Genomic DNA, 18,812 nt, shown 5'->3' with positions numbered 1-18,812 from the left:
GGACATGGGTATAAACCTCATTTTGAGAAGAGAAATTTTGTCTACCAGCAGCGATGTTTGCATACGTAGGTACATTCGAAAATTGAAATTTACTGAAGTGCTTTCTACCCGTTGAGGAGCAGCAAAATTTGTTTGTGAATTGTGGTGGGTATGAATTGCTCGACCGGTAACCGGTTTCGAAATTTGAGCGTTTGAAAAATTTCTACCCGTCGAATCTGGGATCCGATTGGAATTTCCGTCATCAATTTTGCACGGGAATTCAAAACTTTTTGCGTGAAGGGCATTCCCAGAAATTGGATTTATGATTGCCCCATAATTTGCACATTTAAATTTATTGGAATCTTCTCTCACAGGACATGCGTCCTTGGCGTGAGAGGTTCCACCACAAATCATGCATTTAGCATCCATGTGACAATGTTTGGTTCCATGACCCCACTTTTGGCACTTACGGCACTGGGTAGGGTTTTGGGAATTTCCCCCAGGCCTGCGGAAATGTTCCCATGTAACACGGACATGAGACATAATACAGGCCTTTTCCAAACTTTTCATATTATTTAGTTCACTTTTGTTAAAATGAACTAAATAAAATTCTTGAGAAATGCCCCTCTGGGAAGTACCAGAATGGGATTTCTTTTTCATCTTAATTACTTGGACTGGTGAAAATCCAAGTAGTTGAGAAATTTCAATTTTAATCTCATCCAGTGATTTGTCATCACTGGGGAGTCCTTTCAAGACGACTTTGAACAATCGCTCAGTTTTGTCGTCGTATGTGAAGAATTTATGGCGCTTCTCAGTTAAATAGTGAAGAAGACGTTTGCGATCGTCAAAGGATCCCGGCAAAACGCGGCAGTCACCCTTCCTAGCAATCTGAAATGAAACCTTGATCCCCTGAAGGTTACTCAAAATCTCATTCCGGAAGCCAGAAAACTCGGCAACAGATACCAAAATTGGCGGAATCCTTTGCTTTTTCGCATGAATCGAATCACCTGGGCTAGAGGTAGATTCGATTTGCTCAATTTCATCATTAATCAAATCGAACTGATTGCTCAGTTCGATTGGAGAAGAATTATTTCCGATATTAGAGTTAGAAGGAATATCTGAATCCTCCAGCTTCCTTCTATTTTTTCCGCGCTTGGGCAGGACGGTCTTGAAACCTTGTTTCTTTGAAGGAAGTGGAGAATTCAGAGACTCCCCCTTCCTCTTGTTTTTGTTAATACTCATTGCTGAGCGTGGAGACGTGACCTTCTAAGAGGTTTTTTCCCAGAATGGTGTCCCTGCAGGATTACCACCGCTTGTCGGAATTTTACTTCCGCAAACGGGTCCAACGTAAAACGAAGGCACGGGTCCTTGCAAAGATCGTAACGGGATCAGTGGGTACAAATAGCGCTAAGAAGCACCGTTGAAATTAAAATAGCTTCGGGTAGTATTAAAAACTTCCTTCCGCAAAGAGAGAAAGAACCGCACAGCACGAAAGCACGATGCGGTCTTGATTCGCCGACGACATTGATATTATGGACTAGCCATCAACACGTCGAAGACGAAGTACATGACAGGAAGAGGCTCAAGAGGGCAATGTAAGCCACCCATCACGAATTTGTATTGGTGTTGACGAAATCGAGGTGGTTGACGAATTCGTGTACTTAGGCTCAATGGTGACCGCCAATAACGATACCAGCAGATAAATTCGGAGACGCATCATGGTTGGGAGTTTGCATCAGCTGTTGGGAGTTCCATCCACCGTTCACACCGCGAAAATTGGAAGACTGCGGTGGGCCGGACACGTAGCCAGAATGTCGGACAGTAACCCGGTGAAAATGGTTCTCGATAACGATCCGACGGGAACAAGAAGGCGAGGTGCACAGCGGGCAAGGTTAATCGATCAGGTGGAGGGCGATTTGCGGACCCTCCGCAGTCTGCGTGGTTGGCAACGTGCAGCCATGAAAATCATTTGATTTTGTCTCATCGAAACGATATGTACGAATCATGTTGAAGAGATATTAAATATCAAATCAAATCAAATTTTGATTAGTAGCAGCGTTGCCTGTGAAATAAGTATGGTGGACAATATCATAGACAACTGGTATGGCGACGTATGTTAAGAGTAGAAGAATGCAGTATAACGAAGATTATCAACAGTTTTTTATATATCAGGATTTTAATAGAGCAACGCCGAAATAAGCTATGCGTTATTTTAAAGTGTTTTATTATTGAGTACTGTACATTCTCTTCTTCGGTGACACTCAAAGTTATGTAATGTAAATAAAACATCGGAACAACATCGAGAAAAGCACCACTATCGTTCGCAACAGGGACGGGAATGCGTTAATGAACCAGGATCATGAGAGACCCAAAAAGTTAAATATTATTTTAGACCCGTTTTTGTCCCAGCCCAGCGATGGCTAAAAACGCTGTACTGCCTATGATCACATATTGAATAGTCCCTTATGAATATGAAACTGTTTACAATAAAGTCTATTTCTCTTCTATCCCAACAGGTTATGGCTACGGTTTACCTATTTCGAGGCTATATGCGCGTTATTTCCATGGAGACCTGGTGTTGTACTCATGTGAAGGATACGGGTCTGATGCTGTGATATATCTGAAGGTAAGCGGCTAAGGCTTTCATCAAATACAGCAAGAAAATCATGCTTAAAGTATGCCAAACTATTGCAGGCACTCTCCGATGAGGCAAACGAACTTTTGCCCATCTTCAACAAGACCAGCTCTCGCTTCTACAAGGCCACGGTGCCAACCGGGGACTGGTCCAATCAGGTAAAGCCAAAGAGAGCGAAACCGATTGTTATATGAGATGGACGTTGATGTTTGGTTTTTGATTAAGTGCTTTATTTGCATCACACGACCTCCGAACCTTGTATATTTTACCATATTCACTAATGTTCCGTGCATTAATAGTGTAGGCTGATAGTAACATCACATTTTGGTTACTTGTTTTATATGTCTATCATTTGACGCATGTGTTTTTGAAAGAAATATATTTTGATTCCAAATATAAAACACAGAGATGATAAACATAGCTTTTTTATTTCAATTACAATCATCAAATTGTTAGGACTTTTTCTATCAGTGTAGTCAGTGTCTTTTGGAATTGCATGATTTGCTTTACATTCCTATGATTAAAATAAGGAATAGTCAATTGACACAATACCAATACATTTTTCTTTCATGATTCACCCATCTTATATAATTCTTCGTATGATTTTCTGATAGCTTTTCTTCCCTCTTCATATTATTTAGCTATTTAGTTATCCAGGAATCCACGTTTGTAAAGAGAATGACCGTTTTTGCAGCATCCATATTCTCGCCCCCGAAGTTTATTACTCGGCCGTATTCCAAGCAAATGGTTTGATTTTCTGTGGATCACTAAAAACCTACAGATACTAACCATGTACTAAAAATCAGTGATTTGTTTGTATGGCGTCCAAGGTAAAAACGTTACGGACGGAAATATGGGTACTGCCCAAATGGTTTTCTCCCTACTTAAACAGTATTAAACGTGTTTACCTCGGAAAATGTGTATTTGTCTCCTAGACTACACACTCGAATGTAATCTTAGGGGTCTGACTGATGGGTTTACAATATGTTTACCAAGAAAACTATAGCATAATAGTATGCTGGACATGACAAAACAAAAACGTAGGATTAGGCCTGTACATATATCATCTGGACAGATTTATATACCCCCCTCCCCCAGCGTGAAAAATTTATCGAACAAATTTTCAAAAAAATGTGTAATTAATGGACCAAGACCAAGGAGAAAGTGTTCATTGAGAAATACATGAAACAACTTTGAAAGTGCTTTCATTGTGATGTTTGGTTACAGTGGACATAATATTTTGAATTAACCTTGTTTGCTTTTCAACAGCTTATAGAAACCTGCATATGGAAAGTATGACCAAGAATAGGCTGACTGTACATTACTCTTTCATTTCAACAATCTCTCAATAAGTTTGCAATCATCGCTTTATTGTTAATGAAGGGCAACCGTAATCTAAGTAGAGGTAATAGTTTTCAACACGTTTTTTTCCAACGATTATGTGTCTTTCAATGGTATTAGCTAATGCGTCAAACCATAATTAGGCTTTTGAAATAAATTATCTTTGAAACTGGCCGGATTATTTTTTTAAATGATTTCGTTTAATGCTATTGACTTCATTGCACCTGTAGTGGAGCTTCTGTACCATTAGCCGTACGAGTTCCATAAGAAATCAATATATAGATAATATCACTGTAGGAACAAATTTTAGCCCTTACCTCCATTTTAGGAATAGTGTGCCTAATATTGCAAGCAATATACGGTAGTTATTGAGGTTAAATAATGAAATTCGTTTATAAGTGGTTTTATTTAATCATTGTATATTTCGACTTATTTTCGATTATTTTATACATATTATTATTTATATTTTATTATTTTTTATTGGAGAGGCTCAAATTATTTTTGTTTGTGGATTTACTAATAGCTTTTCTATTGGTACAGTTTTCCTGTGTACACTATTTTGCGTGCAATGTAAAGTTATGTTTCGTTTTTCTTTTTCAACCATAATTCATGTAATCGAATGTATTTTCACTAAACACGACCCTGCAAACTGCACTTCATCTTGACCCATAGCTTATGCACAAATTATGTCAGACTCGTAAAACTGCAGTGAACTCTTCGTTAATTTATTTTGAAGGGAAAGTGACCATCGAGTAAGGGAGATATCGAGATTGAGAGGTAAAATTTTAAACTTACATCGAGTGGATAGAGCACGTCGGTGGTCAGAACATTGAGTTAATCAGAGTTAATTGCATAGTAAAAAATACTTAACAAAGAGGGGAGTTAGTTGATTAAGTTTTATTTTTGTCTGACATCATTTGTGCATAAGCCTCTATGAGTGTTTGGTTTGAGTTTACACATGCGAGTGAAATGAACTAGACAAAAGAACATGCTTGTTTTTATTTCCATCAAAATGAAAAAAATATTTAATGTATTTTCAATCGTTTAATTTTTATCCTTGCAGAACCAAAAATACTATTCTCCTTCAAAAAAACTTTAATTAGCCGCAATTGGTACGCTGACCTCCAACTTTAGTATACTAAATTTAATCAATTTTGTTTGTTTTACATATGTTAAGCATTGGAAGAAAATAAAAAATCCTTATTTATGTTTTCAGTTGATTTTATTTTATTTTAACACCCACAAAAGTAGTGATTTAATGACATTACGAAATGAAACAAAAAAGTCAAAAATTGAAAGTTCAAAGAGCTAATAAATACGTATCCCAAAATTCCACTTCAATTTTTATAAACCCTTTCCCGCTTACGACTTTTTCCAATGATTTCAACGAGAAGGAATAATATTTGAGAAAAAAAAACTAGAACAAAAGTTATTTGGCATAGCTAAAATTAATGGAAAATGAAGAAAAAATATTTGATTGTAAATCAACAGTACGTTGATTGTTTTCGATAGTTTAATTATTTGTACTCAAAATTAGGTTCTGCAGCATGACGTCACGAATGAATTCGGTCCTCGTCAAAGGACCTTTTTCACAGTTCAGTAGTACTTTCCACTGACTCTGACACTGACTCGAGGACTCTAAAAAGGCAGAGTGTATGTAATTAATTACATACACTCTGTGAAAAGGGTCGAGTTCGTGATTGGTTGGCTGCCCTTGAGTCTAACAAGAAGTACTACTAATCTGTCACCTAATGGAATAATAAAGATGTGCCAAATAGGTTAAAAAAAGTGCCCTCGTTGATAACTTTTTACTTTTCAATGCAATGTATGCATACTTTATGTTATTTGATAGTCCAGGAACTCACAAATGCATTGCCCGTGAGAAGTCATATAAAAATATTACAGAAAACACGTAAAAAAGGTTTTTTTGAAAAATCGTGAAAAATGGATTTTAAAAAGTGCCTGGGCAATACGCCCCACCTTAACCAAAGACGTTTCAAAGCCCTTCATTAGTATTTTATCAATCCCATAATAAAAAGGTTACTTGAGGTTTGCTTGAGATTGAAAAACCAACATAAGTCCATTTAAGCAAGTTTGAATTACATTTCAATAATTTCCATATAATTTGAAAGTATCTGCTCCAAGCTCGCTGCGCTTGTGTCCAGTTGGTAAGGGCATATAGGCCTGCATACACTGGAGCGTTTTGATCAGTGAAACATGTTTTCGAAAACGTTACATTTTTGACGATGGAAGCAATTTTATATCATATTAACTACTGAGAAAAGTTGTTTTGTTGCCCAACTGAGTGTTCTAGTGCGAGTTTTGTGGTCAGTATGCTAGCGTCGCTCCAAAATGTTGAGCAAACAAACATGAAAAGTTACATCAAAACTATAACTTTCTGTATTTTGCTATTATTTTCATTATGTAATACAAAAATACTTCCACATTCACATAGTATGGTGGTTTTACAAATATTTATAGGTACCAACTGATTTTGACCCTTAGTTAGTTATGGTTTTCTAGAAATCAAAGGGGGGCGTTTTGGCCAGGTGGGGCGCATTATACCGTCTTACCCTATTGCTTTTTGTTGCTCAAACAATTCGATCAAGGTTAGAAGGTGCAACAATTCATGGTGCTCTACAGACACCATGATGGGCACCATGGGCGGGAGAGGGTTATTTTGAAATGAAGCAATATTGTTTGTAAGAAGTATAAACGGAGCTAAGGACACTTAGGTAAGGTATAGGACGTCATAACAGTTTTTCGACCTCCGCAAAATCCAAAATCTCCTAAATTAGTCCTTTTCCCCCAGCTCGTACAAAAGCAAAACTTTCCAGGGGGGTCACTTTCGAGTGCCTACCCAAAAAGTCGCGAATTCTTTCATTGCCTTTTGTATTAGCAATGAAAGAACCCACGACTTTTTGGGTAGGCACCTCCACCACCCCGTTGAACGCCGAATCCACCTTAACCTATGCATAGGTAGTTGGCGGGATGTGCAAACCTGAATATATATGGGAAAACTGAAATCATCATGTTGAGACAACACCCCGTAGCCAGTTTTCCGCGACCGGTAATGCTCAGAACAGTGGGTGCAGTTAACCGCCACGATTGTCAAATCATGGACTAACCCACAGTGGCGAAAATTACCGCTCGCGGTAAACTGGATAAGAAGAAAGTTAATCTGACCATCTTGGGTCCAACGACCATTATGTATACGATGGCTCACGCGCGTTGTCATTAGAATATCTCTCGTGCCTATTCCTGAAACCATAAACATCTTCTCCAATGACACATGCTGCCTTTTGTGGCATGGTGCGGTACAGTACCTCGATTATATGGACCCTCGATTATATGGACTGTCCATGGAATTTTTTTTTGTTTGTGATTTGGGGTTTTAAAATGCTGTGAAATATTCTTTGTCTTTATTTTACATTGTTTCTAAATTTTTTTAAGGCCCAATGTAAATAAACACCATTAAGGCAAGTTTTTGCTACACAAAATCGTGATACTGTGCTTATGGTTCCTTTGGCGGACATTGTTAATTTCGATGTGCTCTCTAAGAGAGCATTCACAAATTACGTAACGCTTAGAGGGGGATGGGGTTGAGCGATTTGTGCCCATCCATACGAAATTTTCAGACGCTTCATACAAAAAGTGTGACATAGGGGGGGGGTTAAAATGTCCAATTTTTGCGTTACGTAATTAATGGATCTTCCCTAAGGACATACTAGTAATATTCGTACCATGATACCAAGCGAAAAGAAGACAATCGCAGTGCACCAAATTAACGATTACGCGGTGTCTAAATTAACATTTTAATCGATGCCAGCGAAAGTGGTACATATGTCACATTGAGTAAATTTTACAGGAGACGCATTTTCCCAAAAATTTCGAATAATAAATTCAAATTTACAATTTTCTGCAATTCAACTGTACTAACATTCACGTTCCGCTACTCCAACCGTTTCCTCTACCGTCGCTACTTTCGATGTTGGCTTGTTTTCTCGAACCCAGTCACGAAATGCCTGCAGCGTTGGTAATATCCACAAAATGGCGCTGTCTGGACAGTTGTACCACGGACGTACCAGAATGGCAAATCTGGACGCTAGCGGTCCACCGATATGCTGCTTGGTTAATGGATCCAAGAACACTCCACGGCCGAGTTCACGTAGACTAATGAAGGTGTACTAATGTCCAGTCAAAAAGGGGTCCTGGATATTTCCTCCTATGTCGCACAGTTCACTTTTTCACAGATCTTCGACTTTAACTTCATTCATTTATTTAGTCTACATCTAAACAGATAACACTGAATCAACAATTTGACGCCACAATACACGGTTCGAGGCCGCATCTCTCCATCCTCGAATACACCCCACGCTCGCCAAGTCGTTTTGCACCTGGTCTGCCCATCTCGCTCACTGCACTCCAGGTCGTCTCGTCCATGCTGGATCGGAAGCGAACACCATCTTTGCAGGGTTGCTGTTCGGCATTCTTACAACATGCCCTGCCTATCGAACCCTTTCTTCCAGCTTTAGCTACCTTCTGGATACTGGGTTCGCCGTAGAGCTGGGCGAGCTCATGGTTCATTCTTCGCCGCCACACACCGTCTTTTTGCGCACCGCCAAAGATGGTCCTAAGCACCCGTCTCTCGAATACTCCGAGTGCTTGCAAGTCCTCCTCGAGCATTGTCCATGTTTCATGTCCGTAGAGGACAACCGGTCTTATTAGCGTATTGTACATGACACATTTGGTGCGGTGGCGAATCTTTTTTGACCGTAGTTTCTTCTGGAGCCCGTAGTAGGCCCGACTTCCGCAGATGATGCGCCTTCGTATTTCACGACTGACAATGTTATCAGTCGTTAGCAAGGATCCGAGGTAGACGAATTCCTCGATCACCTCGAAGGTATCCCCGTCTATCGTAACACTGCTTTGTACTTTGTCTTTGACGCATTCACCACCAGTCCAACTTTTGTTGCTTCACGTTTCAGGCGGGTGTACAGTTCTGCCACCTTTGCAAATGTTCTTGTCGGCCGAACATTGTCCATGTCCATGTCATCCGCGAAGCAAATAAATTGACTGGATCTGTTGAAAATCGTACCCCGGCTGTTATATGGAGAGCCGGCCGCATTACACCTTCTAGCGCAATGTTGAACAACAGGCACGAAGGTCCCCGGCGCGATTCGAACGAACTGGAGTGTTCGCCCGAAATCTTCACACAGTTTTGCACACCATCCACCGTTGCTTTGATCAGTCTGGTAAGCTTCCCAGGAAAGCTGTTCTCGTCCATAATTTCCCATAGCTCTACGCGGTCTATACTGTCGTATGCCGCCTTGAAATCAACGAACAGATGATGCGTTGGGACCTGGTATTCACGGCATTTTTGAAGGATTTGCTGACTTCAAGTTCTTGGTTTAAATTTTCCGGACAGCTAATCGACTCACGTCTTACTCTAGCAAAAGTTGCAAGCTAATTGCCATTTAGCGATGGTGGTCCCTCATCACATTTTCGCCCTAATGATGTCCCCATTACACCACCCACCATGGCCTCCCATGTGCTTGCGTACACCTGGTGTTGAGTAGCGGAACTATCCTATGCTGCTGATGACGGCACAGTGGGTGTTGATTGGGTCAAGTTTCAATGGATCAATACTTTTCAAGGCATATACAACAAAAACCGAATCCAAAAACCACGAAAATCTCAACACCCTTGGACAGATCAACACACCACTGGTTACAAACATGTTAATGTAAATGTTTAATGTTAATGCTTTGAAATTCCATCGGGAGAACCTACCTTACAATCCTACGATTTGATTACATGCATTGGAAATGTTATGGAAAGTAAAATAAGAAGATTTTTCACAATTCTACAAAAAATAAACACGAGAGTGTCCATTATAAGAATATTTTGGGGGGTCCATAATAGGAAAGAAGGACGTCCCGAAACGGAACATAAAAATCAAATGAAGGGAAGCAATTTCCTACTATGGACCCCAGGGGGTCTACTATAGGGCGAATTCAGTCAGACTTTAAAATGTTAAATTCAACGAATAACGTCGTGTATTTGAGTGTTTTATGTATGCATCGTGAAGGGGAGATGCCGATTTTGGTATTAGATGTCAAGCAGAATTAATATGTTGAAAATGTCTAGTCCTTATGACAGGAAGAGTAAAATTCCGCTACTAGGGGGACCATTATTGGACATTTTACCCTATGCAAAGTTTCTTGACAAATTTCAAGTTTATTGGAAGAAAATGCACATGTACCACTTTTAATGGGAACAAAATGCAACAGAAACAAAAAATCGTTGCCAGTAAAAGTAGTGCATGTACATTGTACATTGTACAAATCATTTATAAAATCATTCTAAACAGTTGCTAATAATCTTGAAATACAAAATAGTGAAAGAATATGTTGCGGAAACTCCCATATCGCCAAATTTTCTTTTAAATAACCTGATTTTAGTGGGTGGAACTGCAGAAGTACCACTTTTTCTGGCAACGAAATGGTCATTGTGATATATGTATATCAGAAATTGAAATGTGCATATCTCCAGATTTAGTTATCAAAAATCGCTTTTTCGTCATTCCCTTACTAGATCTTTGCAAATAGAACTCGTGTATGTTAAAAAAACTAAAAATTGACAAAAATGGTTTATGCACCACTTTTTCTGGCAACATTTCATTTATTGATTCCCAAACCATGCGCTACTATAAATTTCTTCTTCTTCTTCTTTTTTCTTATTCTTCTTCTTCTTCTTCTTCTTCTTCTTCTTCTGCTTCTTCTTCTTCTTCTTCGTCGTCGTCGTCTTCTTGGTATGAAGTAGCCCTGCATAAGAGATAAAATACCAAAAATGCAGAATACTTGAAGCATATGAAGAATACTTGAAGCAGAATACTTGAATCATAACATGCTTAGCTTTTCAATAAAAGATATTTTAGTTACTAGATAAAGATTGTCGCTTCGGGTCCCTTTGTTCTGCTGTCCGGAACATGTTGGGTATCAAGCTGTCAAATCGTATGGATTTTCCTTCTGTGCCATTTAGCTCCCCTATCCTCTCCAGCAAAAGATGTTCCGGACAGCGACGACAGCGACAATCTTTATCTGGTAACTAAAATATCTTTTATTTCAATACCAAACGAATAATAATTGGTTATACATTAATTGGTATTGAAATAAAATTTAATTTGAGAGTATGTTATGGCTCAAATATTGTGCATATTATTTTTTGGTATTATCACTTTGGTATTTTACCTCTTATGCAGGGCTAGTTCATAACAGAGTATGGTCACTTGTCATAAGACGAGTTTGTACAATCCCATTGAATTCCACCACTTAATTGTATCTTGACAGATATGTATTTCGACCTCAACAGTAAGGCCGTCTTCAGTGTCTCGTACTTGACTTATAACAGAGTATGGTATCAATAACAGAACTAGGTATTAATGAGCCAATTTCTCCTGCTCGAGTTATATGGTGGAATATGAATATAGATGAGCGAAGATAAATCCTCTGTCTCCAAACAAGCTGTCAAACGTGTCTCCAAATGAGCACGACGTCACGATTTCAATGAAAATATTAAGGGGTGTGATGTCATATGCGTCTGGTACACGGTCAAAAAACGAACCCAACCATGCTTTCGCTCATCTATATAGATTCTACTATCTATATGCGCTACCAAATAAAATGTATGTAATCTTTAAAAAGATTGAAACCTTCGTTAAGATTATTTGGTGTACCGCTACAAAGCTTCTGATAATTAAGTTGCCCAAGGAGGATCTAAAACTTTCAAACTCGATATCCAAGTTACTCATAGAGTGCAAACAAGTAAGTTTCTTGTCACTACTTTATTGGGGAGTATATTAAAGTGCTTTCAAGTTGTTTCTAAAGCAAATCTAATACATTTTAGATCTCACGTTTTAGTTCGCCATAATAAACATTAGGCGATAACAATACTTCTGCCTTACCAACAAGCCTTTTTTTACTTTGCTGGATAGGTAGACGCCCAAGTAACCACAAGTTCCTTCAAGAGTACGTTTTTCGCTTAAGCAGCTCAGTGAAGCTGATTAAGCGAAAAACGTACTCTTAAAGGAACTTTTGGTTACTTGGGCGGTTTTACAGTTCAATAGGTTGTAACGTATGTTCCGAGCTCACACAAACTGCAGCTTATGCGCCACTTCATTGTCTAAGGAAGACTGCTGTTGCTGTTAGGATCCCGGCTAAGAAACCCTCTTGTAGGGCGAGTTATTTATTGCTCAAATACCGCAGTTAATCTTGAACCCAAACGGTTTCCCAACCTACCTGTAAACCCTCCATGTAAACCGAGAGAACCGTTTTATCTATTATCTCGATTATCCACATAATCCGCGATCAGTTATTTATTAAGCAAAACCACTCCAGTAACGATAGTGATGAACTTTGTATAAAAATTGAAAATCTCTCTAATAATGATTTAAAAAAAAGGAAATTCCAGTAACGATTCGAAATCAATGTGAAAACGAGGGCCTCTCTTAGGACTAATGCACGAGTTAAAATTCAAATAACTTTTATTGGTACTATCCCTCGTGCACATCGATCTCCTAAACCTATTTCCCACCAGAAGGTACTTGCCGGCGACGTCGTTCCAACCATGCGGTGATAGGGGTCCTGGCGATAGAATTTTGAAGCGCTTGCTCGACCCACGTGACCGGTGTTGTATCCCAACGTGCTTCGCGACCTTTTACCAAGCTAAAGCTCGTCGAATCCCACAATCGTGACAGAGTGTTCAGCCGCCAATTGGAATGCAATTTCGTCCAATAAGACTGCTCAGGTATACTCGGCGATTGCAGTGCGCCGAAACAAGGATTGTGCTGATTTGCAGTTATATTATTGCATTCGAGCAGTTTTGAGGCGTGTGATTCGATTCCGAGCGTAGAAAACGAAAGCCGCACGAGAGTCCACAGTGACGAGAGGCTCTCACTGGATCTCTTCGGACCAGGTGGTTAGTTCCAACGCAGTCAGTAGCACGTGGTTTGTATTTCATTTCATTCATTTATTTAGTCTACATCTATACAGATAACACTGAATCAACCATTTGACGCCACAATACACGGTTCGAGGCCGCATCTCTCCATCCTCGAATACGCCCCACGCTCGCCAAGTCGTTCTGCACCTGGTCTGCCCATCTCGCTCGCTGCGCTCCACGTCGTCTCGTACCTGCCGGATCGGAAGCAAACACCATCTTTGCAGGGTTGCTGTCCGGCATTCTTGCAACATGCCCTGCCCATCGTACCCTTCCGGCTTTAGCTACCTTCTGGATACTGGGTTCGCCGTAGAGCTGGGCGAGCTCATGGTTCATTCTTCGCCGCCACACACCGTCTTCTTGTACACCGCCAAAGATGGTCCTAAGCACCCGTCTCTCGAATACTCCGAGTGCTTGCAAGTCCTCCTCGAGCATTGTCCATGTTTCATGTCCGTAGAGGACTACCGGTCTTATTAACGTCTTGTACATGACACATTTGGTGCGGTGGCGAATCTCTTCGACCGCAGTTTCTTCTGGAGCCCGTAGTAGGCCCGACTTCCACAGATGATGCGCCTTCGTATTTCACGACTAACGTTGTTGTCAGCCGTTAGCAAGGATCCGAGGTAGACGAATTCCTCGACCACCTCGAAGGTATCCCCGTCTATCGTAACACTGCTTCCCAGGCGGACCCTGTCGCGCTCGGTTCCACCCACAAGCATGTACTTTGTCTTTGACGCATTCACCACCAGTCCAACTTTTGTTGCTTCACGTTTCAGGCGGGTGTACAGTTCTGCCACCTTTGCAAATGTTCGGCCGACAATGTCCATGTCATCCGCGAAGCAAATAAATTGACTGGATCTGTTGAAAATCGTACCCCGGTTGTTACACCCGGCTCTCCGCATGACACCTGCTAGCGCAATGTTGAACAACAGGCACGAAAGTCCATCACCTTGTATTGGACTTTGTACGTGGTTTGTATGTAGGCCGTTAATACTCGTGGGTGTTAAACCAAACAAACACCCTACGTTGTAGGGTGTTCCTTGTAATTTACAATGTTAATTCGCACTTCCGCTCGGCATTTTTCGATTCTTTTGCCGAGATCCGCAGAGCCAAGCGCTCGGCTCGTGACTTGCTGCTGATATATCCACTGAAAAAATAAGTTGTATACTACGGCACTCAAAGGAGCCGCCATAATTATACGTCCATTGAACTGATACTCCAACAAACCAAATCAAACCAAGATTGGCACTGCCGAGATCAGTGAAAACATTTAAGTGTGTACAGTATTCTCGGTAGTTTAACAAGTGCCACGTATTTCTGCACAATTTTAATTTTCAGGTGGAGGTTTGAAAGTTTGATTCTCAAGAGAAAGAAGAGTGAAGCTCAGTGTTCAATTATTATCGCGAATACTCAGAAATTTCCCTCTTTCGAAGAAGTGCTGGTCTGTGCTAAGCTTTAAAGTTAAGGTTTTTGCTTTTTGAAAACATAATGGAGATCGAGTATAATAAATAGCCTAGGAAACAATGTTGAAGTCGTTCACAAATTAGACCATTCGTTTTTATAACCTTGCAAGGTAGATGTGCCCTCACTCCACCGACAAACCGACGTGTCACTTGCGTCACAAACTGGGTCACGAATGAACTCGGTCTTCATAGAATGGATTTATTTGGCAGTGTCCTGACCACTGACTCTGACAAGGGTTCGAGTTCGTGATTGGTTGATGGTCCTTGAGTTCATAAAGAAAGACCAGATTTCACCAGATTAAGGTTACGTGCAAATACTGCAGAACCTAAATCAAGATTTTTGTACCATGATACGAATACCACCCGTGTGTCATTAATATTAGGATCTAAGTGGTCGTAGAGCTCCTTTGACAGGAGATACATATATTGGCTTTCTCCGTGGACAGCGGTGACCGATGGATCTAGCTACGGTGCAATACACCGATACACAAGCTGGTGACAGTAACAACATATTATTATATAAGAACGAAAAACGAATTTGGAAGACATCCACATTTATATATACTTGATATTTTAGCCCTAGGTCCTTGTAGTTCATTGTTTATTAGCACATCCATGAGTTTGAAACTTTTAATGCATTCTTTTTAAGCTTAGAATTAATTGTTCATTAACATATTGATAATATTTGTGAGTATCATTAGTGTTTTATTGTATTACCATTCTAGAACTCGGATATGAACTCTAAGCAGATGAACGCGCAAAGCAGACGTAACACAACAGTGTCCAATTGAATAAACTGAGTTGCCATTTTTATACATTCGTCGAATAATTTGTCTTATAATTATATATGAACATTACTTTCATTATTGTGCACGTAATTTTTCAACCAACATATTAAATTATATGTATAATGGTAAGTAGTGGGTTACAGATATAAAAATATGTCATATCACCAAAACACCTGTCTTGATACCAATTATGGCCAATAAACACAACTATGTAATAATTGTAAATTAAAATGGTTTAGTTTTAATCATCAACACTGTAATAATCGCTTGAACCCATTTCACTCTTTTCATTTTTTGTTTATTACTTTCTAGGAGAGATCGACCATGATGATGATATTTGAGGTTATGGCCACAGACAAACAGACGTAACACTAGAGAAATTTCCATCGACCATGACTTCAACGACCAATTTGAATTTGATCGATTACGCGTTTCACAACTAGAGGTGCTAGCGTCGTAATCCTTCGAGTTTGACATTTCACTCCAGCGCCTTCTGGTGACAATGTCATACGAAACATTGTTTCGTGCAACATGCTCGCAAATGGTGGTAGAGGAGTTGGGCGATGGATTTTTCTGAAAAATGTTCCGACTGGTTCGTCTGTTTGTCTGTGTTATGGCTTTCAGTCTTTATATGCTCAAAAACGGTTTTTACGTTTTTATCAGACGTTTCGTTTACATGTATTGTACCTTTATCAAGGAGTTAACTAAGTCCCGTTTTATTGTTACACTAGCAAACACGACGAACTTCTGTCCGCCCAAAAATTGATTTATTCTCTGATTACATCTCGAGTTATGAATAAATTAGTGTTTCATTTGTATGGTAGCCAGGCATTGCAATATCATCTGAGCACAGGATATTATCTTTGCTTGTGCAAAGATATTATCCCTAATCAGAGAGCACTCTGGAAAGATATTATCATTTGAGCGTTCGAAGATGATCCGGATAGCCAGCGCGACTCGGGGTTTGTTCGCGTTGCGAAGGTGTTGCTACAACAAAAGCTGTGAAAAAATGTTTCTCCATGACGAACATTGCACTTTGTTTACTGAGCGGATAGATAGCTAAGATCGATATCACATTATTTCATCAGTATCTTTGCTCAAAAGATCGAATGATGGGATGGTTTGCAATGCCTGATGGTAGCCCCCCTTACCAAACCGGGGAAGGATGTCGAACCACCTTAAGAACCTTCCGCGGCCCCAAAAATTTTCACGCTGATCGGTTGAGTAGTTTCCGAGTCTATAAGGATCAGATAGCAGGATATTCATTTTTTTTTAATCTTGCGTTTATTTGGAAGGCTCATTTGCCATTTGGCGTTGGATATTCATTTTTATGTACATAAATTGTCTTAGCATTGTCATTCCACGTCGAGCATCCGTGCGAGACGGTTGTAAGTCCGCGTACGGTCTGCTTCTCATTCGTTTTTTCCTGAAGTACAGGTAGTGGTTTTTTTTCGAAAGTGTTTTGAAGCATAGTGCTTGAGTGGAAGTGGTGCTTAGCTAGCAGTTAAGTAGCCATTTCGTTGGTTTTGCAACTACGCAAAACTTTGCAGTTTATTCGGCGTCCATCGCAGGCGCAGGCATCATCGTCCCACGCCGACAGTCATCATCCATCGTGCGTCTCCACCAACACAGACGCTGCCGTCCTGCCACCATCCATCCACCCAGTTGCAGTGTTGGGTGCGGCGAGAACACCAACAATAGCGTGGTTCGCTTCGACGGCACCACCGGCGAGTGTCCATCGAGCTAGTGTGTGCTGCCAGAACTGTTAGCCGGCAACACAGCAGTGTGAACGCAAGTATTTAATTGAGCTCCCTCTCATTGTTCCCCTCTCTTCTCCATCTTATTGGAATAGTTTTTTCTTTCTTTTTTACTCGTCTTCCCCTCTGTCCCAAATCATTATTTTGTTTGTGTGTGTGTTTTTTGTATCGCGTTTAAAATAGATTGTGCCTCGCTGCAGCGGCGCATTTCGTGTCCGCAATGCGCGAAGGCGAAGTTGGCGGGGGTACTTCGTATTCCATGTCAGATGTTTCGTTGCATTCGGGTGTTCCAAACCAAAACGAAATGGACACCAGCAACGCTAAAATTTCCCTTACGAGCCCCCGTCCCAAGGTCTACCCTCACGACTCTAGTGGGCCGTATGTTGTTTTCTTTCGACCCAAAGGCAAACGTTTGAATATCAGCCAGATTAGCAAAGATCTGGAAAAGCGATTTTCGTCTGTCACGACCATTGACATGGTTGGGTCCAGTAAACTCCGTGTCACGGTCAGTGATCGCAAACAGGCCAACGAGATTGCCACCTGTGAGCTTTTCACTCTCGAATATAGGGTGTATTTACCGTCAGCAGTATGTGAGATCGCGGGGGTGGTGACGGAGGGAAGTATGACATGCGACGATTTGAAACAAGGTTTCGGTCGTTTCAAGAACGTTTCTTTGCCTCCTGTTGCGATACTGGATTGCAAACAAATGTATTCGGTGTCGCAGGAGGGAGAGAAGCGGAGTTATTCCCCGTCTGACTCTTTCTGCGTCACTTTTTCCGGGTCCGCACTGCCTGACTACGTAGTCATTGGCAAACTTCGTCTACCTGTTCGGCTGTATGTACCGAAGGTGATGAATTGTGTTAATTGCAAGCAGCTGGGCCACACCGCTCAGTACTGCTGCAATAAACCTCGCTGTGCATCATGCGGAGAGAAGCATGTGGAGGGCGCGTGCAAGACGGCACCGAAATGTGTCTATTGTAACGAAAGCCCTCCGCATGCTCTTGAAGCTTGCCCAACGTACATACAGCAGCGAATACACCAGAAGCGGTCTCTTCAGCAGCGTTCTCGGCGAAGTTACGCCGAAATGTTGAGGAAGGCCGCTCCTCCACTCGTTTATGACACCATCTACTCGTCTCTTCCTTTGGACGATCAAGATAGCTCTGACTCCGAGGTTGGAAATGGGGTTCCCTTTGTTTTCAATGGCTCAACGAGGAAGAGAATTAAACAGAGCCAGCGACCCTCAAAAAAGCCTAGAAAACAGCCTCAAAGTGAGCCCCAATCCAACATGGTCAAATTCAAAGCGGGTGGAAATACTCAAAAACGTTCAACCTTTGTGGTTTCACATCGGGATGAACGAGAGTTTCCACCGCTTCCGGGAACATCTAAAATCCCAGATGCCCCATTTTTTGCGATTTCTCAGCCAGAAAGAGAGCATATAGAGCGAGCAGAAGAACTCCCGAGCGCTCCAATGTTCACGCTTTCTGGCATCGTGGAGCTCATCCTCAACTTCTTTGATGCTTCCGACCCCGTGAAAAACATGGTCAAAACTGTTCTTCCTATTCTGACTCCTCTCCTGAAGCAGCTGGCTTCGAAAATGCCCCTCATCGAGTCATTTGTATCCTTCGATGGCTAACTTAGTCAATAAGGGTAACATGATTTCGATTCTACAGTGGAACTGTCGAAGTATTCTTCCAAAATTAGATATTTTTAAATATTTAGTTAACAAATTACAATGCGATGCTTTTGCTTTATATGAAACATGGCTAACACCAGATGTGAACCTTCATTTTCCTGATTTCAACATAATCCGCCGCGATCGGGCAAAACGATATGGAGGGGTGGTTTTAGG

At 40.8% G+C, this 18,812-nt stretch overlaps 1 protein-coding gene across 2 annotated transcripts in view; it reads left to right on the top strand.

The window, feature by feature from the left end:
- LOC134211855 (pyruvate dehydrogenase (acetyl-transferring) kinase, mitochondrial) overlaps positions 1 to 15,301 on the top strand; it is a 45,575-nt gene extending 30,274 nt beyond the window's left edge. Inside the window, exons 6-8 of one of the 2 annotated variants that reach the window (XM_062689177.1) lie at positions 2,496 to 2,605; positions 2,674 to 2,772; positions 15,144 to 15,301. In XM_062689177.1, the coding sequence (XP_062545161.1) occupies positions 2,496 to 2,605; positions 2,674 to 2,772; positions 15,144 to 15,209 (275 nt within the window). In that variant the 3' untranslated portion in view covers positions 15,210 to 15,301. Of the gene's footprint in view, positions 1 to 2,495; positions 2,606 to 2,673; positions 2,773 to 5,018; positions 5,171 to 15,143 lie in introns of those variants that run through there. The other variant, XM_062689178.1, reaches the window with a different exon arrangement.
- The last annotated feature ends 3,511 nt before the right edge of the window (positions 15,302 to 18,812 follow it).

Source organism: Armigeres subalbatus, chromosome 2 (assembly GCF_024139115.2).
Source record: "Armigeres subalbatus isolate Guangzhou_Male chromosome 2, GZ_Asu_2, whole genome shotgun sequence".
NCBI classification, from domain to species: Eukaryota; Metazoa; Arthropoda; class Insecta; order Diptera; family Culicidae; genus Armigeres; species Armigeres subalbatus.
Note: the sequence above shows the minus strand (reverse complement) of the source record. Positions and strands in the feature narration are given on the sequence as shown.